Raw genomic sequence first — 23,564 nt, 5'->3', positions numbered from 1 at the left:
CCAGCACAGCTGCAAGGCCAGGGATCCATGAGATGAGGGCAACTCTTAAATGGTTTTAAAGAGTTGCCTTTTTGCCCACCCCAAGGTGCCGTGTGGGCACTGCCCGGGGAGCTCGGGCTCCTCTCTTTGCACACACACTGTAGTTCACCACAGCTCTTCAGCCTCGGAAGCCTCGGGTGGGATCCCGACCTGCCTCCAGCTGTCTAGGGGGGCAAGGTCAGCTCCAGAGACAGAAAAACTCACTGGACACGTCCCCCACGTAAAGGCAGAGCGTGTTAAAACTTCCAGGCTTTGCTCTCTCTCCACCGAGCCGAACCGGCACTCAGATAAACAGAGAGGGAAAGAGGAGGAGGAAGAGGAGTATCTCTTACACAGATCCCTCAGCTCCGGGGACAGCTGTGTTTGGGTTTCCTTCCTGCAGCAGCTCCCACGGCAGATACCTGAAATGTCGAGATGTCCCAAAGGCACCGAGTGGTCCCACACCGCGGGGGGGTAGGGGACGGGCAAGAGAGAAGAACAACCTTTTATCCTCCTGCCCCCACCAGCTCCGGTTTATTCCCGAATACAAACACCTGGCCCGGGGTACCCGGAGAGCAGCACCTGTACCGGGGTGTCCCTCGGTGCTGGGGGAGGGAGGGACCCCAGGGCCGGCAGGGGGTGGGGGGACCCCCTGAACTCGTTGAGGGGAAGAGGGGGAAGGGAAAGGACTCGGTTCTGAGGGAAGCTGAGGCGGGACAGAGTGTCCCCGATCCCGAGGGAAAGCGGGAGGGCCTCAGGGGAAGGGGGAGTGGTGACGGACACGGGGACGGACGGACGGACACAGGAGAGCCGGCTCTGAAGGGAAACAGGGGGAGAACGACCTGCCCCTGAAGGGAAGCGAGGGGAAGGACCCGGCCCTGAATGGACGGACGGGACGGACACCGGGCCCTCAGGGGTGGGGGGGACACCCCGGGCAGGCCCCGGCCGGGGGTCCGGCGAGGCCCAGGGACGCCCTCTCTGTCGCTCGGGTCCCGCGGGCACGGGCGGCACCGGGGGAACCCCCCCCCCCCCGGCACTCCCGGACCCCCGCGGGGGTGTCGGAGCTCCCCCCACACTCACCGGCCCCTCCGGCCCCCGCTTCATTTAACCGCCGCTGCCGCCGCTTCCGCCCGGCCCCGCGACACGTGACCGCGCCGCCCGCACCATAGAGAGGCAGCGGAGAGAGAGAGCGCGCCGGGAGACGGCAGCCCGGGAGGGCCCGGAACGGCCGACCTACCATAGAGAGGGGGAGGGAGTCCGGCGGAGCCGCGCCACGCCCCTGCCGGGTGGGAGGTGTGCTCGTGGGGAGGGGGCGGGGCTTGAGGGAAAGGGGCGGGGCCAGGCCCTGCACGTGTGTCCTGGGGGCGGGGGGACAGGGAGCCCTCGGGGGCTTCCATGGGGGGACAGGGACCTCGTATGGGGGTCTGTGCCCCCCCTGTGGGGGCTCTGCTGAAAGGGGGACACACGAGTCCTCGACTCAGACTCGCACCCGTCCTCCTCCGCTTGCAAAACATTAATAATTACAGAAAACCGCAACAGAGAAACAGAGACTCATCAGCGTTAATGACTCTTCTTCCAGCTCTCGTTAAGGGGAAGATCATAATTTCCTTCTGGAAACTGAGGATTTGGAAAAGTAACAGGGCAAATGATAAGGTAAGAAGGGAAAAAGGTTGAGGCTGGTAATTAATCACCTGAAGAATGAAACAAAGTGTTCTGCCTGCAGGGGAGGACTTTCATCTGGGCAGTCCGTATAGATCAGTTAAACCAGTTGTATTTCCATGCTTTATCCACTCGATTCCCATACATTTAAAAAATTTAACAACCCTTAAAAAAAAATCTGTTGGATACCAAGAGTTTAAAGTTGTGAGTTTATTGCATATGTAACAAAAATGAACATGACCTCCTGGGTCCAGCCTACTATACAATCACTGTTTATTCCAGCTGGTTCCATAACCACATTAAATAGAACTAGTATTTCTTTAAATACTTTGATTTAGACATAAAATGAAACATTAGTGTACAACTTTCACAAAATAAATCTGCAATAAAAACAGTGGGAAGAATAACAAGGATAGCAGCAATACTTAAAACATGACATTACAAAATAATAATAAATTAAAAAAATACATTATAAAGTGGTTGAGGAACAACAACAACAACAACAAAAAATTAACAAATTAAAACCAGATCCATACTGTGTTTCTGGGAACTTGCTGTACCACACGGCCCTGAACCTGGGCACTGGCTCCAGAGGGCCCGGTGGCTGGATCAGTAATTTACAGAATCTGCTGGATTTTAGAACCACCTCGACTGGAAGCGAGGACAAACTGCTGAGCGAGCGCCGGTCGCACCGTCTGGAGCCTGGAGCAGCCTTTGTGGAGCAGGGTCTCCTCTGACGTAATGCCCAAGTGAACACTCACACCCATCCAACAGTCTCGTTTCTTCCCGGTTGGAAACACGAGCAGAGTGGTGGTTTTCCTACATCCCTGAGCGTAGAGTAAAGGCTGAGGAGCAGGATCAGGGCACGGCAGGGCGGTGCTGACGGACCAGCTGTACCTTGTATTCCCTTCGGGCCAGATCCAAGAGTATCCGCGCACAAGGTGGGACGTGGAATGACAAAATGGACACCGGACTCGATGTTATTCTTTGGGCAAGTTTGAGAAGTTAACAACCAGTTCAAGTGCTGGCAGACCGAGTGGGAATGGACACACCAGTTCAGACAGCTGAGGTTATCCGAGACCTCCGGGAGCCGCTGGCTCAAGCCACACAAACTCCTGTTTGCACTCCGTCCTTCCCTGGCCTCGGAACTGGCCTCAGGAAGAACAAGCCATGGCTCCAAACCCTCTCTGCCTCGCTTCTTGCTGCTCCTCCATCCACCCAACCAGCTTTAAGGCCTGCCTCAAACGCACGTACAGAACAAGACAGAAAATGTCTTCGTCGTCACTGAAGTGGCACGAAATTGCAAAGACAACACGATGGGAGAGGTGGTGAAGCTGTTGGAAAGAGAACTGAAATAATTAAAAAGACAGTGCCCCATTCTCGTCACCGTCGGCATGGAGGAGGTACCTTGACAAGGGCTTTAAAATACAGCAAAAAACAGACGGACTTCTCGGAACAACAATCCTTGCCTAATCTTATGTTGTGCATTCAATAAAACACTGACCTAGCAAAGACATTAGGAACTATCATATGCCAACTGTGTCATTGACATAAAGCTACTTGACCTACAGATCTCCAAATCAAGGACTTTTCCCTTCACCTTGCTTGGTTTGCACAGAGCCACTTGTGCTGCAGGTAGAGCTTGTGTGATAGATTTTTGTTAGGGCTGGCCTTTAGTATCTGGGTTTGGGGTCTTTAAACTCCTTTAGTGAAAAATCCACATGAGACTGCATGCAAAGCTTTTGGGCAATAATCCATTTTGCATTTTTCCTATCTGACTGGTTTATTGCACATTCAAACGTACTGAAAGGATTAAATACACTCTATGAACAGGTCTGACTTCGAAGCCATTTGGAAAAAGCCTGGGCTGTGGGGACTCTGCTGCTCAACCCGAGACCACACGGGTGCTCTCTGCCACAGTTGCATTTCCTCTCTTCTCTGCAAGAATTGTGTGGTTTCATTTACGTCCCAACAACCAGAACTGCAGAAACTGGTCCCCAAGTGCCAAAAGATCCCTATAGAACATGGGTCTGAACAGGTCTCTCCTGTAGAGTCTTGCAGGATGAGCATCTTCAGCCACCCCCTGCAAATCTCACTGTATGGTACAATTTCAAACCTCCGATGCAACCCTTACTCCCAACAGCAAATCACAAGAATTATGGTCAATGGCAAAAAGAAAACCACAAACAAACAAAACAGAGAAAGATGCCAGGGTTTTGACACGTGTCTACTTTCTGTCCTATCACAGTTTAAAGCTATTATCAAATTCAATTAAAAAAAGACAAAATAGAAGTATTCCAGTAGACGTCTCCTAAGAACGATCTCTTACCCACAGCTGAATTTCAATGCACTATTCCATAAACATAACATCTGTTAAATGTTTCAGTAATGAATCTCTCTAAATATCAGGCTTGCCAAAGAAGAAAAATCCTATACAAGCAAGTCTGCTTGACTTAGGTCTAGACATGTTTGATAGATAACTGGGTCTCTCTGAAGCCGTGTTATTTGTTAAAATACTGTCTCGTCTTGGTGTGCAAAGTGGAAAAAATGTTAGTGATTCAGGTATTTGATTTGCTTTTGTTTCCCCCGTGTTAGAGATCAAACCTTTTAATATTAGTTTCAGATATTTGAAAAAATAGCCTTATATGGCTCTCTGGAGAAATTTTCATCCCTACAGAACTGAAGTCATAAATTCTTCCAATAGCTTTCCATAACATTTGAAATGTACTCACTATATAGTTCACCTTTTACCTCGACCTCCAAATAAACCTTTCCCAAGGCCAAAAAATTTGAAGCAGAAGTTTGCTCTGTTAACTTGGCTTTTAGTGATTTCCATGTGAGTCTTTAGAATTTAAAGTCAGGCAAATGCATCTCGGGTAAAACAGTGGCACAGAAATCACAGCTCTGGGACTGAGCGGATCTTTATCCTCTGTCTCCTCCTCACAAGGCTTCTCTGCAACCTACTTACATCTGAACAAATTATAGAAAGTAATTTTGCAGGAGGAAATAATTGTTTTCATGTGCAAAACAATTAGATTTCAGCCAGGACAACCAAAAAAGAAACCATTCAATACCATTTAAGCTGTCTCAGATTCCTTCACTTTTCTCAAGGTGAGCCACAGCTTCCACTGGGAGCTTCCTGCTAAGGCAGAACTTGGATTTCTTTACCTTTCAGTTAAGTGTTCATATGGAGGTATTTTCTGCTAGAAGTTTTACTTTTTAAACAGGTGTTTAAAATGTGCAATGCAAATTCTGGTGCCAGTCAGACACTCTGCACCTGCTGGACTCTACAAAGGCTCAAGTTTGATTTAAGACAAACTAACCAGGTGCACCTACCCCGTTGCAAGTTCTCAGCAAATTAAGCTCATTCCTAATTAGACTTTGATTCTCCTATTAAAAAACCCCACAGGTCGCTCACTCTATCACAATATGTGTTACAAATCTAGCAGAATATCCTGTGTAACCAAAGCCAAATGCTGAACTTGGCTGCATTTCGTTTCGGGGGGAGGGGGGAGGATGGAAGAAGAGGGAAGGGGTTATTGTAACAAAGGGGAGAAAACAGAGTTGGGAACCACCAACAAAAGCCCCGACCCCCCACCCCTCATCCACCAGCGGCGGAAGGGAAACAGCCCCATCTCTAAGTTGTCAGAGTTCTGATGCTTCAGACAGCTTAGCAGGAAGTTCACAGCAAGCTTCTTCTAGCTTTTGATTTGGTGGTCCATGAGCTAGCATCTGTTTCCTTTGGTTGCTTTTTCACTCGACAGCAAACCCACATGTCTCTTCCACAGCTGTCAACAGCTTCTCATAAAGCTTCTCATATGACTCATAAGGCGGAATGTCGATCCGGTTAAAGCTGCAGGGGAAATAACAACACACTGGTGAATCTGAAATATTTATTGGGGGGGAAAAAAATGCTGGAGCAGCTACATATAGATAGAACTTGTGAAAACTCAAAGAAAGCCTCAGCCACTTCAGTGGCCAAAGGAGACGAGATGAAAACCAGCTATTTCTGCAGCAGGAATGCACAGCTTAATAGGGAAGCATTTGGGAGGAGGAGGAAGAGGAGGAGGCCGATGCATGAGACTCGCAAATAAAGCAAGACATGAGGCAGGGCTGCTCCCTGCCCTGCCTGCAGACAGTCTGTGCTGCTGCTGAAACCATTTCCTGCCTCTGATGGAGTGAGATTTCCGTGCAAGGGCTCAGGCTGTGCCTATACTGCACCAACAGCACGAGCTCCTGACGTCTGACATCTGACAAGGATGTAGCTTTGTAATAAAGAAATAAACTTACAAATGTCTTGCTATCCAGAATAATCAACTCAGGGATAAATGAAAACCACAGAGAGCAGAGAAGACAAATCAAGTTTTAAGAAAAGGAAATTATTTTGCTGACTGCAGAGTACAGATATTTCCAAGCTAACAGAGCACACCTGGAGTCATCCATGTGTATCCCATGGCTAATCCATACCCAGTACAAATAGAGATGACTCCTTTAAATCAAGACAAATGGAGAGCAAGCACTGCTGTACAGTGTTTCCATCTTACCAAGTGTGGGCTTTTGGAAGGTTGTCTGTGTTTGCATCTATTAAATGGATGGTAAACAGTCTGGGTCCTGCAGCGCCTGTAGAACCTTAGACAGACATTCTAGTTAATGCACTTCAACAAAACATCATTCACACACACAAATTTTGCTGCTTATAAAAAGGCAAGGGAGGAAATTACAGTTCCAGCTGCAAACCCATGTATGCCCTGGGCTAAATCTGCAGAGATATTTGCAGCTGATGAAGGGATGGCAGATGCAATAGGGCTGCTCAAGACAATAAATGTGCAGACTGATAGTTTGGAAAGCTGCTAAATTTGGTATTAACAAAATTGCACCTTCAAAAATGAAAAGACTGAAGTGCAAGAAGGTTTTCCTTGTAAACCACAACTACATATTTTAATTTTGACCATCAATTTACTGTCAGCCAACAAATGGAATGTGATCAGGAGAGCACAACAGCCAAGGCACTGCCACCTTTTCAATGACAAAACCTGCGACTTCCAGGAACTTGCTTTAAAGTCCAATGGTTTGTTGCCAAACTAAGAAGGGAGTACAATTCTCACATGAAAAAGTCGTTCAGTCAGCTCTATATTCACGTGGATGTTTGCATGCAATGATTTTAACATCAGTCCACAGCACTGGAGGACACTGAGGAGCCAAAGCGCCGCATGGTAACAGATTTACCAGCTTCCCTCCCGCAATGTCGGGCAGCCCCAGAGCTGCTGACACATGTAACTCTGCTCTCAGGCTTGGAAGTTTGCAAAGTGCTTAAGTATCAGCCTTACTCTGATACTTTACAAGGGGCCCGTAAATACCACATGGCTTTTATCTCTTTCCCCCCCCCCAGATTAACTCGGCCTCCACATCAGTCACCTTGTAAAGCCTTGAAACCTTGAAGTGGGACACGCGTCGACCCCGTCACGAACTGCAGCAGCCTGGCCCTCCTCTCCTCATCAAAGGTCTCCACCGCCTGCCAGAACCACTTCACGATGTTGCTGTCTGCCATGCAGTGCTTTAGGCGGGTGTTGGACTTCCAGTCGTTCAGGTCTATCTTATCCAGCCCTCCTATGATGAGCTGTTGGAAGATTAGAAAGCACTTTAACATTCGGAGTCATTGCACGGTTATAAAAACACACATCCAACCACGTCACGTGAAGCCTGGAATTGTTTAGGTGCTTCAAGCAGCTTTTTGGTGCAAGGTAGCACTCCAAGCCAGTATAGGACAGGCAGTAAATCTTTGAGTTTAACTGCAATGAATTACCAGCACCAGAACTTTTCACAAGGAAGTAGAGTCAGAGGGCCATGCAAGACCTGCTTTATTAAATCTATGTTACCTGAAAGGTACAGCCTCTCTTTATGAGGGTACAGCACAAACCTGGAAGAAGACAAGCCATCTGCTGCCTGACACAGCATCATTGTCCTATGCAGGATTGTCCCAGAGGTGCCAATAACAGCTATGACAGAATCCTGCTCGGTTTGTGGGAACATCTGAGCTGCTTTGTTGTTCCACACCAAACTACAGAAACTTTTCATCTGTTTTCTGCCGCCATTTGTGAGAGGCTCTGACACACACCAGACATATCACTTCAATCTCTTTTCCAGATAATGCCAGGTTGCAAAAAAATAAAAAAAGGAAATCTAACCACCTCCCCATCAACGAAAATAAAAGACACAGAGAAAACTTCATCCCTCAAAACAAAACATGTCATATTCTAAATTTCCCCATACTGTTCCATACTGAGGATCACATTTCTGAGAGCTGCCATTCAGCAGCAGCCTTGATGTGCCACCAAGGCAGCACCCACTTACACTTGTGCACATAATCAGGACAGTTGTGACTGTTCTGACGTGGACAGTATTGAAATATTTAATGGATTTCTAATCTGCCTTTTTAAGCAAATGGAATGCAATAACTTTGTGGGATTAATCAAAATGAATGACTGACTAGCACAAAGCTCCAATACCACAAATGCTTGCTATTCCACAAGTTGCCTTATTTTTTTAAAAAGGTAAACCCAAAGAAAACAGGTATTACTTTAAGAGCCTTCTGCAGCTCAGGATTTAATAATAAAACAATTATTTCCTTTTGTATATGCTCTACCCTTCTATTTTAGTCCCTGTAAACCATGTCCTGTGTGCATATAGAAACAGCCATGCATGAAAAGTTACTGGACAAAGCAAGTCCTGGGGTAGGTAACATGTCAGGTCTTGCCAACAATTCCTCAAACTGGCAGTGCTCCCTCCCTGTTCAGACCACCTGCCTTGAGCATTAGTCCTTGCACAGACACCATGGTGTATTTGTCTTTCCCTGTTTAAGTAGCCCTCTCGATAATATTAATCCAAAGAATGTCTAAAATAAACCACAGAGGGTTTGGTTAAACAAATACCCTGCTTTCTGGTATGTAAATTGGAATAAGTTTTGTGGTGGTTTTTTTTCCCTTGGTTGGTTTGGCTTTTTTTAATCAGTGCTTGATTGTGGATCAAACAAGTAACAAAAAAAATACTCCATGTGGATAAAACATACCTCAAGTTCCTTCTGGTCGAAAGGCTTAAGGAGATGTTGAGGAATAAGTTCATTAAAACCTTTCTGCAGAGCCAGGAACTGTGCCTCTATTCCTCTCATAAACCGCCAGTTCACATACAACCTGTGGTGGGGGGAAGAAAAAGTCAGGGATGATGAGCTGGATGGGACTGGGATATTTGCAGTAGAGCTGGGAAATGCTCATTTTACAAAGAAACTTGTTTTAATACACACATTTTGTATTACGAAAGAAGTGCTTATCGGTTCTTTGCACCATCAACAATTATTGCACCATCAACAGAAAAACCAGTGTACAGTTCACAGCTTCATCCTCCCAGGCAATACAATAGTGCATTGTGTGAAAACATTCATGTCATTTATGACTCAGGTATTTCCACCCAAAATACTCATTTCACTAATCTCACTCTATACAAAAAATGAATCTGTTTACTACCTCCTTTCCACTACATTGGCAGGATGTCTTTCTGCTCTGCAATACCTGACATATTCTTTCTTGTTCTCTTCTGTCACTTGAATATTCCTGCCATTTGGTTTGAGTTCATGCTGTAAAATCCTCCCGAAAGCGTTGTGTTCCACACAGAAAGTATGGTCCAGGACAGGGGTGATGTCATTCTCTCTGGGAACAGACAGACAGAGGGTAAACTTACTATTTTTAATATTTTGGTAACTCTCAGTGGTGATGCTGACAGGTATTTGAACACTTAGGTAGTCTTCAAGCTAAACCCATCTGCATTTCACACACGAGAGGAATATTGCCACAATCACCTATTTCTGTATAGGTTAGAGCACGTTGAAGAGCCTCATCAGATATGGGACATCCATCTAACTCTAGCAGAACTCAGGATAATGAATAAAACCAGATACACAGAACCCTCCCACACACATATACATAAACCCAGCAGGAATCTGATCTGCTGTCACATATCAGTGAGATTAGGGAAGAGATCACACGCTGTGAACTCAACATCATCAGTAACTTCAAACACAAAATTCAAACAGCATTTAGGAAAAGAAATTGGGGGAATGCAAAGCAGTGCTGAAGAGTCCCAAAGCTACACTGAATGTTGGATTTTGTTCTGAGCTGTAAGCATATAGAAGCCCAAATTACTTCCATTTATTTTAATTTTAATTGAAGCTGGTTTTCTTTTGAAGGCAGTGGTACTTCCCCTCAGAGCTCTGTCCCAAGTTTGGATTTTGCTAATGTTATATTCTACCACACCCATGCAATGTTTAACAATTTAGTATCTACTTCACTGCAAGGTGAGTGAATATAGAGTTTGCAATGAGAACTTTTCCTCAAGTACCTTGAGCTTTCTGACACGGAAGCAGTAGTTTAATGATTTTGTACAGATCACCACCATTACAGGTTTTTGCAAATATTTTCTGTAAAGTGTTATCTCACTATTGCCAACAAACTCTACCCCATTTTCTCCACAGTGAGACTGTTGACAAATGCAGTACTTACAAGATCCAGACTAAGCTTTTGTGTAATTCTGGGTCAACAGACTCCAGGTCAGAGAGCTGGATGGGCTTCCCCAGAAGCTGCTTGTAAAAGGGCACCGTGAAGCCCCCGTTGATATAGTGTCCATGGAACACAGCCAGACCCATTATCCGACCCACAAAATGGAAATAAGACAAATGGTCCTGCAGGGAGAGAGGAGAGGTTGGAGAGAGAGGAAAGGGAATCAGCCTCTGGGAAGACACTGACATCTTGTGGCTCCACCTGAGCCCTCGGTGGAATGTTCAGTACATCCTGCAACCCTCCAGGCAGGAGGAGAGACAGTGTTTGCCCTCATAACACAACCAAAATGATTAAATACCTCAAACAACTCTCTGTGCATTACTTAATTAATAAACTGGACTCTAGACCTCTCAAAGGGCAAAACTTGGAAAAAGAAAATCCCTGTAAAATCCCCAGGATCCAAGAAGATATGACAATTCCAAACAAATTAGTTTATTCTTTGTTTAACCATCAAAACGTATTTGCTCTTGAGGAAGCAGGCCACGTGCTTGTTTCCTTCATTCCTTTCATGTTCCTTTTAGACTGACTTTTGAAAACTGAGGTGTAAGTCCTATGGTTGACATTCTTCCAATCTCCCTCATCTTCCAGTGCAAATGTCAGGAAATGTCATGTCAGGAAGAATTCCCTCTACTAATACGGAACTGCTGCTCCTTTTAGGGTCTGCATCAATATAAATCCTCCAGTAAGAAAAAAAGCAAGCACAGGAGTGTAGCTGAGAAAGGGCAAGCAATGGATACATCCCCAAAAGTCACGGGGTGGGCACTGCTGGGAATGCAATGCTGTGTGCACAACCAACTGCTCACAGTGAGATGAATTTCATCTGTGTCTTGTCTTCTCAGAATCACTGTGCATCCCAATCAGTACTGAGGAGTCTCAAAGAAATCAGGTACTGATCAAAGGACACCTCCTTTATCATGTTTTTAATCTCTGAACAAAACCCCTCTGCTCCATACCATATCAATATAAAACATTAACACCACCTTATTCTGCTTCACCCTCCAGTTTAAACTCTTTTCGTGGAAGAACAGCTATAAAACACTGCAGGGGACATCTGTTAAAGCAGGAATGTCACTCAGAAATTACTACTTACAGGATTGATAGAAGAGTCTGGATTGATTTGCAGCATGTAAATATTATCTGTGGAGTACTGGAAGAGTCCATAATAGGGATTCAACATTTCATGGCACAGCAAATACAACCACTCTCTGCCCCAAAAAAAAAAAATAAAAATTTAGAAGGGTGCAACTTCCACTTAAGTTTCAGATAACACAATTATTGTGAATTATCAGTTGTGAAATGCTTATTTCAAAATCAGATCATTCTGATTTTGCCCTCCATTTGCAGATCAAAAAGGTATGATTAAAAACCCAGAGTGTCCTGTTCCACTCACAGGCAGACTTGGTTTAGGTTAGAAGCACTGAAGGGATTATCATCAATTAGAGAAGCTACAGCAAACTGTCAGACAATGCCATCAACTAATTGAGTCTGAACAACACAGGCTTCCAAAAAGATCCTGACTTTGTACAGAGTTCAGCTATTTGCAGCCTACACGATCTGCTCCCCTGCAACCTGTACGGGATAAAGAAGTATTCCAAAAATCTGTTGTTTAGAATCAGTTCAATCACTGGTGATCTTTAGAAAAGCTGTTTTCCCTCCAGTTTGGTGACTAGAGAATCTCTGCTTTCAGCAGAGGCCAGAAGAGATGGAGACCAAAGAGGAAGGGTTGGGTAAATTCTCTCAGTAACACACAAGGACCAGAATGGAACTAAAGCTATTTCTGACCTTCCACCTCACCCTGACAAATACCTCTTTGTTGTTAAATTTGGACACTCATCCCAGGTCCAAAATATTCTGAGAGAAATATCCATTTTAATGCTTAGAAGTGGAGCTGTACTGATCTGAAAGACTCAGTTGCAACTAATGGGCAATTACGAAAGACATCAGGGCAACAGGATGCCAACACTGGAGCCACCCAAGGTTGCCTCGGGTAAGGCAGCTCAGAATGTTCCAGCTTCTTTCCTTTGTCCAGGGATTGATTACTGAAGGACACCTAAGTGGGCAATGCAGCCTTTGTGGATTTGAGAAATTTCTCAGTGAATGTACACAAAGCACCTGAGCCACCACAAAGGTGAGCGTTTCACTGATGCTACAATCAGCTCCAGAACCTCAGATCTGAGGCACCCGCAGGGAATTATTGTTATTTTTAAGAGGGAGGCAAGTCCTCGCTAAAATTTTAGCCTTTGTTTGGGATCAGTTCATCTCCACTGCTGCTCCAACAGATCAGAGGGCTCTCCTGAATGTGCCCTGGAAATCAGAAAGGTGTGTTTAACTAAACGGTTTCCATGACCCGGATCTGACTTCAGAGTCTGGACACCTCCTGAGAGACCTCACAATCTGAGCTGATCACACTTTCCAGTTTCATGACTTTCAGTGGGACAACTATTAAATCATAAACTTGCACTTTTCCAATCTACCATGATACAAAGACCGAAGCTACAACCTCTGCCTGTAAAATACACCACAAATGACTTACACACACCATTAACAGATAACTCAAAAGGGAATGGTATCAGCCACAGGGAACTTAAAGGACAATTTTACAGTTAAAAAGTGTCAGACAAACCCCCAAATCTCACCTTGCTACTCCTCCATAGTCCAGGCCTTCCTCTCCTCGAAATTTCACCATAAGCCTCTTTTTCAAGTCCTTTGGCCTCATCTTCATTATCTGACGGTAGGATTCCTGTGGGGGGATTTGTACAATTAGATATTTTATTTCCTCACTGTAATTAAGTCTATTAAGATTTCTGTAATACTGCAATTAAAATTTCTGCATTTCTGTAATACACGGATTGTTACTCAACAACAGAAGACATGATTGTGCTTGAGTGCCAGTCTGGAGCAAACTCCAATGACAACTCTGCACCACGTGGGGAGTGGGATTCACTCCCCCTCTCATGAGAAGACTTGCTATAACCAACATACAGTTTTACTGAATTCTTGGGTGACAAAACCTGCTCTTAGTAGTAAAACAAATGAAATACCTCAAATATTTCCTCTCTGGATACTTCAATCCGACAGTGACCAGCCTGAGGTTGCTGAAGAGAGAGCTCATGTCTAAGGACTTTCAACTTTTGTACCAAATCTCTTTCATATCTCTGTGCAGGCAACTCCTCCCCCTCTTCCAGTGATCCCTCATTTGGAGCTGGCAAAGGCTGCTGGCTGGGCTCTTTTAGCTGGCATTGATGGCTTTGAAAGAAAAGGAAAATGTTTATTCTGGAAGCATAACAATAAGGGATATGTAAAACAATGATGGAAGAACTCATTAAGCTTCCCAAGTGTGTATTCAGGTGAATTTTTTAATTTTCTAATTTTTTAATTAAGTAATTTGTGTAGCATCATTACCCAAACATTCAGGGATGTAAGGAACACAGGTATTTAAAATAAAGAGTTTCAGCATTTTTGAGCTCCATTTTTATAGGCAAATAAACTGTGGAAGGTTGTGGAGCATGATCACTGAATGCTGACTAAATCTGTGTGGCATTCTCCCATATGGAGACAACTTTCAAGAGCTTAACACAAAAAGAGATCTCTAATGGAACAAACAACAGCTTTATAAATGGAACTGTCTAACAACTGCAACTAATTTTATTCCAGCTCCATGTAAAATGAGGCTGGGGATTCCAACACAGTAAAAATACTGCATCTATGGGTGCCAAAAAAAAAAAGATGTACTTGTCCCAAATAGCTGCAGCTTCATACATTCAACTATCCTTATCCATCAGTGCTTTATTTGGGTTGTGAAGCAATTACTTTTCAGCTACAGAGATTCCCCAGCTGGTTTCAAGCACAGGCAAGTCAGATCCAGGAAAAGTCTGATCTTGGGCACAAGCAGCACTGCTTCCAGGGTCAGTTCCACAATAGTTCAGCTGCCTTTGCATGATGCAGAGCTTGATCTTACTAAATCCTGCTAAACCCCAACTGGCTGTGCACAGCACCAGTTGACCACACTCCAGCTGGTTTTATATTCCTGTTGTCTGGAGCTCCAGGGAACACTGAGCCAGTCCAGGTCCAGCACAATCAGCACAGAGCTAGAACTGCTCATCCACACAGGCAAGAACTGAGTGATGGGGAACCCCTGGCAGACCCTCGACCCCACACCCCAGCAATTCCAGAACTGTGCATTTGCTCCAGCACTGCTGGGGGAAATTTTGTCAAGCCAGCTTAAAGAGATTAGTGCTGTGCCAAAATAAGCAAGGTCTCCCTTAAACCTGAGCAGAGTCAAAACCTTTCTGAAGAGTTTCTGCAAAAAACTTTGATAAAACCAGCACTGAGGACCAATGCTCAGACCCTGAGTACAGCACTGGTTGCATCTGTTCCCCAGCATCATTATCATTCAGGTTTTCAGCTCCCCATGACTCTCAAACTGTAGCTAAAATTCACGGTTTAAGAATCCAAACCAGACAGGAATTATTTATCAGGCAAGACTCTTACTTCATGATGTGATGTAGTCGTGGATCTGTGAATTGTGTGGTTCTGTTGTTGTGATCTACAAAATATATTCTTCCTGAAACTGTACTTCTGACTTCCCAGCCTGGGGGCAGAGGTCCCAGTTCATCACAATTCACACTGTTAAGGTCTCTAAAGAGAAAAGCAAACAAGATGTTAATGCACATCTGAAGTTAAGATGAAACCACTTCACACAGAGGGGGCAGGAGGAATGAATTTGGTGCTCAGTGAGGCCATGGAAGTCTTGGGAAGGACAGAACACATTTAGGTGTTGACAGGGACTCTGAGGGCTGTAAAAGGAGGAAAAGACTTTTTTTTTCCACAGCAAAAATTTCACAGAAACATTCCCATTAACGCTAATGAGACCCATGTGCAGAAAACCAAACAATTAAACAAAGGCCTCTGCACCAACCAAAGTCTCCAAACACCCCATCAGTTAGAGGCTAAAGCAGCCAAATACTAAGGTCACTTAAAAAATAAAAATCACCTCTGAAGTTAGACAGAAGAACCCTCAATCCTAACTATTTGACTGATAAATCACTTATAGTAAGGCTTTACCAACAAATTCACCCCTTTCACCCTAAATAAATTTCAGGTATCACTTCCAGGTAGTGTTTGAACTCAGTATGTAGGATGTATTTACATCTAAGAAATTGAAAATTAGGCTCCAGTTCCCTAAGAGAGGGAAACACTAATAGTGGCAAGAAAAGGGAGGAAGGAAACCCGAGGATTATTTTTAGGCACAAAAACTATTGTTAAGTAAAGCATTCTCCAGACAGCTGGCATGGATTCAGGGTTGAAGGCAGCACTTAATGTATTTCCTTACCTAAATCTAACCATGCAACTTCTGCATAAATGAGTTAACTGAGAGGCTTTAGAAAGGTAGAAATGCTTTGTACACCGGAGGTTCCTTGGTGTCACAGTGAGTATAAGCCAAGGGGATACACAGGCAGACAGACAAGCCCTTGTTAGGCTCCTTAAAGAAGATTATGGTTGGAACCATTTGCTGTGATCAGCTGTGCATCTGAAAGTACTGCAGAGATCTGACTGCAGCAAGTTTTAACCTACATCTCTGCTGAATGCCAAGGTTAGGTTTTTGCACCACAAGCCGGTAGAAGGAGTCACCTTTAACTAAAATAAGTGTGACCTGTGACTCACAAGACACTGCTGTGCCCACTTATATTGCTGGTCCTGAAACCCTGGCTCTGGGATTTGGGCAGAGAAGCAGCAGAACCTTTCATTAGGCTGAACAGATCACTTGAAGAAGAGACAAGGCTTTGGGCAAAAAGCCTGACAGGAGTGACACAAATGAACAAGCACTATCATTTCTTTTCCCAACAATACCAGCTAATCTAACATCAGCTATTTTCTGCCTCTCTCTCAGCTTTATTTTTCATTTCCTTCTATACACTGTGCTTTTATCAACACTTCTGCCTGCACTACTTTATATCATTTCTCTAATATCCTGTATCACACTCCTGTATTATCCAGGCAGTGCAGCAGCTGAGAGTTACAAACTTATTGTTTTACTCTTGAATCTGGTGTGCAGGTGGTCCATGGAACAGCCCAGATCCAGAGCTCCTCAAGGAAGAGCACCAGACCTTGCTTACAAAGTCCTGGATTAATTGCAGGTTAAGGTTTAAAGAGGCTTTGTTAAATTAATCATGTGAAGGATTCAATTTTCCAGCTGCAAATCACTGGCCTAAAGCATAAAAAACCTCAACTCCAAGTTTAAATATAACAATCTCTGCTTCAGTTACACGTAAGTGAGCAATAATAAAGCAATAGTTGCAAGTTCAATACTCAAGAAACAATTATTTTAAGAAAGTAGACATTTTTTTCTTCAATTTGCAGTCCAAACTGTTTTCATACAAAAAAGTAGGTAAGATTCAGAGATTTGTAGCTTCACCAAAAACCACAGTCACATCGACATTTTAAGAAGAATTTTTCAAACAGGAATTCCTGAAGGGCTACATATTTCCCTCCTTTTGTTTTACATGATTTACAAACAAATAATTTTTTCTTTCAAAAAGAGTAATCCTTGATCTCTGGCGAAAACTTAATTAGAAAGATCCAAAATTACTCTTCTGCTGGGAGTTCCCCCTTTAAATTTAGACAGCCCATTTCACAGAGCAAAGATCCAGCATCCTGTCACACACACATATCCCAAAATCCCCCTGACTTTTAACTATAAATACATACCTTGGTATCCTTGGGTCATGCCATGTGCTAACTCCAGTCTGTGTGTGCAAAAAATAAACCTGTCCCTGTACCGTTGTTCTTTGCTCTATTAAAAAAAAAAAAAAAAGAAGAAAGATTGTTTTAAATTACAAATCTTGAAAAAAAATCTGAATAAACAGTTTAAAGCCATTAGAAATATTTTGTTTGTCAGATGTAGGAGAAAGCACTGGAGCCATCCCCCTGATCTCTGGCAGAATGGACTGGTTTGTCCTTCTAAAATTTGCTCTGACTACACATTTCAGCATTCTTTTGAAACTCACAGATCCATGCACCAACATGTTTTAGCTGATGTTTTTATTTTTAGATTTTGAGACAACCCAAACCCCCAAACTAGATTTCTTTACTCCTAGATTTGCTGTGTTCTTTTCTGTGATTTAGATTCTCCTTAATCCCATCCTCCCTAATCTTCTGTACTACTGGCTGCTTTGTTGCTTTTATATTTTCCTCATCTCTTCTCAAACGTGGGCTCGAACCTACACAACATGCCAAGGGGGAAGGAAAAAATAGCATTATACTGCTCTAGTTTAAAGAGCTCTTTACATTCGTTCTCCCCGGATACACAGCCAAGATTAGCAGTGAATCCTCTGCACCAGCATCATACCACAACCTCATGTTTAATTTACCACCAACCCCTCAGTGTACCCTGGCACAGCCCGATAATTAGCCAGGCTCAGACTCCCATCTGCACTGCTCAGTTCCTCTTCCAAAACACAGTCCACGAGGTGCACGTGGATGCTGCTTGTTTTAACAGGTAAACCCCCTTCCGTGTATTAAAACTGGAGGGTTTTTTTTTTGGTTTTGTTTTGTTTGTTTCTCTGAAATCTTCAGAAAAATTAAAAAGGCTTCAGCGTGTCCAGCCGTGGGACCCTCCTACCGTAGCCTTCGGGCAGCTCGGGCGACTGGTGCCCGTGGGGCCTGTTCTGGGGGGTCTGCACGTGGGCTCTGACTTCGGGGGTGCGGAGCCGCTGCGCCTGCAGCCGCTGCTCCTGGCTGGGGGACTCCCCGAAGCGACAGCTGCCCCCTCCGGCCGCTCCCGTCGTGTCCGTGTACGGCGCCGGCTCCTCCATGAAACAGCTCAGAGGCCTTCCCGGCCCGGAATCTTCATAAACCGTTCTGAAAATGGGGAAACTTCAAGAGTTTCCATCACAAGAGAAGGGAATGCAGAAATAACTGTTTCTCTCTCTCTCTCCCTTAGGTCAAGCACTGTGGCTTTTAACCCAATTTGTGCCGTTTTCCTAATGCTTTAATACCCAAATTTCTCAGGGAAGTGCCACAAGCACCGGTAACAAAAAAAACACAAGTCTTACCCATAAGCAGCTAAGCTTATTTTCTTCAAGTAATTATCCTTACTTTCTGGATAACTGATAGTAGATAGTGGATACATATTCCCGGGCAATATATTAGTCACACTGACATTTAATATTTCTCATGTTAATTACAGCCTTTCCACATAGAAACCATTTTTCTAATTAAGTGCAAAGAAAACAATCCTTACCCTTCATTCTCCAAAAGCCCTCTGCAGTCTACTACAGAACCTCCTGTGCCTATTCTGTCCCGTGTCTGTAAACTGACTGAAATAAAAAAACCACAAACTCAGGTTAATAAAAGAGCAACTGCTTCCTTACAAACAACAAAAAGCTAAACAATCCACATTTTTACAGGGGAAAATATTAAGGAAAGCTCTATCCTACTCAGGAGAGCACTTCACTTACCAGAACTCCTTCTATAACCTTAAAGCATTACTGATTTTTTTAAAAAGGAGAAGAGAAACCAGAAGCTCATCCCCTCAAAACTTGAGTTTATTTCTGTAAATATCAAACATGTCAGGTTCTACATCTGGGTTTCATGAGGATCCAGAAAGGGAAGCTGGAAAAAAATTGTTCACCACTAGATGTCATCATTAGGGTGAGAATTTGGGGTTTGCCAAATACATTTATATATCACTGAGACTCTTGGCTTGGGTGGGGGTAGCAAACGTGGGGTGAATTAGCTGTAAAACTAGCACTGCCTTGCTGAAATTTGGAAATGGGTTACATCAGTCAAAAGTATTAAACCAGAAATTTATAAAATTTCTCTTAGCTCCTCCAGTTCCTTTTTTCCACCTATGGTTCCCTCTGCCTGTCACCTTGGCCAAATGCTTGAGTTTCACAGTGGCATTTACCCTCCCCGAGCTGCTGCAGAAGCCTTGCCAGACGCATTCCCTCTTTTTAACAGTTTCCCATCATCAACTGAGAGGAAACAAACTCCTGCACGGGAGCACAAGGAAAATTTCCAGGTTATGTAACTTAATCTCATTAAAATCAGAAGAAGAGGTTTCTTTTTTAACACAACCTTTGTCCCCATGGGGATTTACCAAGTAGCTGAGACCATTCTTACCCACTATTTGGCCTCGGACAGCATCGGTGTCCGTGGGGTTGAGTTTGCATAGATCCAAACGCTGGTCTGCAAAGGAGAATGGGAAAGATCAGCCCTGGGAAGGGGTGGGGGGGAACACTATTCACTACTCAGGCACAAGGCACAGAGGGTTCTTGATCACCCCAGGGAGGAATTGCTCTTACATCCAGTATCTTTTAGCCTGCTGATGGCATTGGAGAGGAGTCGGACACACCCCAGGAAGCCAGCTCCCTGTTTCTTATGGATTTTTTTATGGTTCCATACACTGATGGTTATGGAATCTGTTTTCCCGACATACCTAGAAAAATACATATTAAAAGAGTGATTTTAGAAATAACAAGCTCTTTTTACTCCACAGAATCGATGCTGTAATTGGTACAAATTCTGACACATTTTAGTACATCAGTCATGCCTCTTTATTATAAATACACAAGTGCTTACGCCCGAAATGCTGTTATTAATGAATTACTGCACAATGATTTCACACAGCATGGGAAATTGATATTGCTGCAGCATGAATTTAACTACAGCCAGCCTCATTAAAAGCTAAACAACAAGTCAATTAACAGACAAAACTTTAGAATTTGTGGTTCTAATAACTTTAAGGAAATAAATCATTACAACAAGGACAGTCTCCTGTAAAAGCTGGATGGCACTGCTCCAGCAGAGCTCACTCCAAGCACTTGTGTTGTGTACCTGACATGCAAATATTTCTGGACTGAAACACCAAAAAGCAAAGTACCAATCCTTTATTAACAGGTGATTTTTTTGCTGAAAAAAATCAGTACTCTGAGAGGGCAGGATATTAAGATATCCCATCTGAGATGGGATATTAAGAAGAAATTCTTCCCTGTGGGGGTGGTGAGGCACAGGTTGCCCAGAGAAGCTGTGGCTGCCCCATCCCTGGAAGTGTCCAAGGCCAGGCTGGACAGGGCTTGGAGCAATCTGGGATAGTGGAAGGTGTCCCTGCCCGTGGCAGGGCGTGGGACTGGATGAGCTTTAAGGTCCCTTCCAACCAAACCATTCTGTGTTTCTATGAAATGTGAACAACTGTTGCTAACACAAAATAAAGTTGCAGTGCCAACCCTGCCTTCCAGATAAATCTCTGGCATATTGTTTACTTATGACCTTACAACCAACTCACAGATCATAATGCTGGTTCCATTTGGGGTCCAACGTGTTCTTCACAGTGTCAGTGGAATGGCACTGACCTGACCCGTCCACAACTATTTTTGCAAATGGGTCAGGAAGTCCTGTGGAAGGGAAAAGGTGCTATTAAACACAGCCCTTTGTTTTGGTTCTTCTAAGACAATGCCAGCATGAGCTTCTGCTCCCCCCTCCAAGAAAGGCAAGTTGCCATTATCCTAAAACTATTTTAGTTAATCCTGTCTTTGAGATGGATGCCACTGGTACCCTCCAACACAGAGCTGTGAGCAGCAGACTGATTGTGGTATCATCAGCCAGACCTTCAACTGGAATTTGGGAGCCCTCAGCCTTTTCACCCCTAAATTCTACACAACCTACAACTCAGAGCTACATGTACTCATGTAGTAATGCAGTGCTCCTGCAAGAGGGGAACCACAGAGCAAATGACACACAGAGGAGCCACCACAGTAATGCACCATCTACAAACAAATCTGATTAATCCAGAGCAGAAAGTTACACAATTAGGACATACTTACTGAAGAAATCTTTCTTTGCAAGATTCTTGGCACATAATACTGCAAAACAAAACAGCAGATAAAGAAATCTTAAGACCATAAAACAAAGCTTTCTGGTAATCACATCAGTTAAAATAATACCTGATCATAATTCATAAAAAACACCTAAATATTAAATGTGAGCATTGTTTTCTTTATCTGTGATTGGAATATGGATTTACATAAAAATTCCTTTGCTGCTGTAGTTCTATTGTTACAACACACAGAAGATTTAATGAATGTCCTTTTGCATTGAAACCTCCTAATTTTCTATACTTTATGCTTACATAAATGCTAAACCAGATTTTTGTTGTTGTTTCAGAATCCATCCAGTTTAGAACAAGGATTACACAGTTTATGAACTAAGAAAATTGAATTCTCAAGTTCTGGGATTCCTGGAAGAGACCTCTATGCTAAGTCCCATCAAATGCAGTGCAACCTCCTGCTCCTTGCACACAAAAGGGACAGGATACATGGTGAAACAAGACATGGGAGGAATCCTACAAAAGAAAAAGCAATCTGTAAACACAGCAAGGTTTGGGGGTAAGTATGACAGGACCTCACTCAGGAGAAAAATAAACATCCTGGAAGAAAAATCTGCATCGAGAAGTTTTCCTTTCAAAGAGCCACAAATGAGACACTGATTCCCTCTCTCCAACTCTACTCACCAGCACAGTAGTTTAAGAAAAAATTAGATGAGGAAACTCACATCAATCTCCATTTCTACCAGGCCTATTACCAGCTACGAGGCTAATTTTGCTTTTCCATAAGGACTGCTCAGTACGATCTCAGCAATCCCAGTTGTTTGGCATCCATTAAAAACAACTCGGGAGCCAAAGATGAAAACATTAGAGCTTTAACTTATCTCAAACTAGGATCCAAGAGAGGAAGGTAACCATAAAAGACCTAATTACTTCTGAGGGAATCTCTTTCCTCCAGTGAGGAAAAGAGACCTTTCAGGATGAGAATGAAGGCTCAGAATATACTCAATTCCTCTTGTATAAGCCATGCCTCCCTCTCATCTCCATCTTACCCTGCTCCTGATTTACCCTCAGCCTCACTGTAATTCTATATTGTGGAAAGGGAAGGTGCAAAGGAACAGATACTTTATTTATTTATTTTTTATATACTTCTACTAGAATTCCACCTCTCAGCATTCCCTACCCAACACAGCCAGTAGAATAAAAACTGTCTCACCTCACGTGTCAAGTAAACAGACCAAAGAAATCCACTATTTAACCCAGAAGCTCATGGAAAAAAATACACAAATCCCCGTCTTAGCAATAATTAAAGCAGTCGCACAGGAAACTATTTTTAGAATGGATTAAAAATTACTTATTTCTTACACTGGCAAACTGTATAATCAGAGAAAGCTTCTCTTGTATTTTTCCTTTTAAACAACTGACAAAAAAAGAAAAATCTACAGGACTATAGCAATTCAATGGGAAACAAAACAGGATCGCAGAATCACCATCCACTGCTCTATGGAACCACGACAGAGCAACCTTTTAACTTCCTCTTCCTTTTGTGAGTGCTTCAGAGGAAAAAACACCCAAAGACCAGGGACTGAGTACAGGTGAAATCAGAACTTTTGTGTGCTAGTTTCCAGACAACAGGAATTTTAAAGTTCCTGTGAGATTTTTAAAACCCAATAATTCATTTCAATTTGCCATCCCTAATTTTAAGAATAATTTATTGAGCTGGAGAAGCATGACAACTGTAACTTTGTGCATATGGTCTGTCTATGTAATTATTACCTTTATATTTTCAGGTGTGCCTTCTAGAGCTAAATAGCAACATAAATTTCTAAAGCTATTATTGAAGAATTATATTTTTCATTTAACTCTTTTCCCTCTGCCACAGCCTTTCAGTCTACAGCAGATGAGCTCAGCTGCCAATTTTCCACTCGTAGCCTGTGAAACCCTCAATTTTAGGTTGCAAAAATCATTACCCTTTCTTGTAAGAAAAATATTGGCACAGCAGCTAATAGCTGAAATAAACCTTTATGGAGCAATCTCCAGGATCAGGCTGCCCGAGATGGACCATTGGCTGCGTTCCACTATTTGCATATTAAACCCACTAGAGCAAAAAATATTTTCAAGAGCTCTATCTCTTAAAAGCCATAGATTTCTAAATTCTGGTAAAGAAACGGGTGACAAGGGTCAGCAAAGGGAGACTTGGATGTGAAACCATGCCAGCAGTGGAGCAGACAGCCCCTCCCTGCTCCGCAAAGCTGGGAATGTGCCAGATTTCCTTCTTAAACGCATCGACTCCAAGAGGAGAGACCTGTCAGCTGCTACTTGAAGCCTGAAATCCATGAACTCAGGTAGGTCTACCTACAAGGGCTTAAAAAGTTATTAATTTTATCCCTGGTTCAGAGGTGGTTTAGGAGAATGGGATGGATCCTTAACTGGAAACCAGGTGCCCTTTGCCCAGGCCT

General features: G+C 43.5%; 2 protein-coding genes across 10 annotated transcripts in view; both read right to left on the bottom strand.

Annotated features, from left to right (window-relative positions):
- The window catches only part of RNF216 (ring finger protein 216), a 75,273-nt gene extending 74,096 nt beyond the window's left edge, over positions 1–1,177 (bottom strand). Inside the window, exons 1-2 of one of the 6 annotated variants that reach the window (XM_018067276.2) lie at positions 1,099–1,135; positions 372–440 (exon numbers count right to left, since the gene is read on the bottom strand). The gene's annotated coding sequence lies outside the window, so the exon portion shown is untranslated. Of the gene's footprint in view, positions 1–371; positions 441–1,098 lie in introns of all 6 variants that reach the window. The other 5 variants (XM_029957899.1, XM_029957902.1, XM_008928055.3 and 2 more) reach the window with 5 other exon arrangements.
- A 2,709-nt stretch (positions 1,178–3,886) lies between these two features.
- On the bottom strand, positions 3,887–21,201 carry SMURF1 (SMAD specific E3 ubiquitin protein ligase 1). Of its 4 annotated transcripts, none has more exons than XM_018067271.1 (17): positions 21,107–21,201; positions 20,569–20,677; positions 19,589–19,722; positions 19,407–19,472; positions 18,526–18,601; positions 17,905–18,158; positions 16,992–17,076; positions 14,775–14,921; positions 13,325–13,529; positions 12,920–13,023; positions 11,374–11,488; positions 10,227–10,405; positions 9,240–9,377; positions 8,744–8,864; positions 7,093–7,294; positions 6,222–6,306; positions 3,887–5,530 (listed from the first exon to the last, which is right to left on the bottom strand). In XM_018067271.1, exons 1-17 carry the CDS (start codon positions 21,183–21,185, stop codon positions 5,431–5,433), a joined length of 2,199 nt encoding a protein of 732 aa, XP_017922760.1. In that variant the 5' UTR covers positions 21,186–21,201; the 3' UTR covers positions 3,887–5,430. The 4 variants fall into 4 exon arrangements, with proteins under 4 accessions (XP_017922760.1, XP_017922761.1, XP_017922762.1 ...); XM_018067272.1 differs by having other exon boundaries at positions 6,222–6,297; XM_018067273.1 differs by having other exon boundaries at positions 17,905–18,143.
- Between the last annotated feature and the right edge of the window lie 2,363 nt (positions 21,202–23,564).

This window comes from Manacus vitellinus, unplaced genomic scaffold, assembly GCF_001715985.3.
Source record: "Manacus vitellinus isolate BGI_N305 unplaced genomic scaffold, ASM171598v3 scaffold_12_pilon, whole genome shotgun sequence".
In the NCBI taxonomy this organism is placed as follows: Eukaryota; Metazoa; Chordata; class Aves; order Passeriformes; family Pipridae; genus Manacus; species Manacus vitellinus.
This window is presented reverse-complemented; position numbering and strand designations above follow the sequence as displayed.

Coding starts and splice junctions, on each gene's coding strand:
- SMURF1 (XM_018067271.1), bottom strand. CDS start 21,185: ATGGTCTTAAGATTTCTTTATCTGCTGTTTTGTTTTGCAGTATTATGT. Junction 18,602..19,406: donor TGTCCGAGGCCAAATAGTGG/GTAAGAATGGTC, acceptor TTTTTATTTCAG/TCAGTTTACAGACACGGGAC. Junction 13,024..13,324: donor CCAGAGAGGAAATATTTGAG/GTATTTCATTTG, acceptor ATCCCCCCACAG/GAATCCTACCGTCAGATAAT.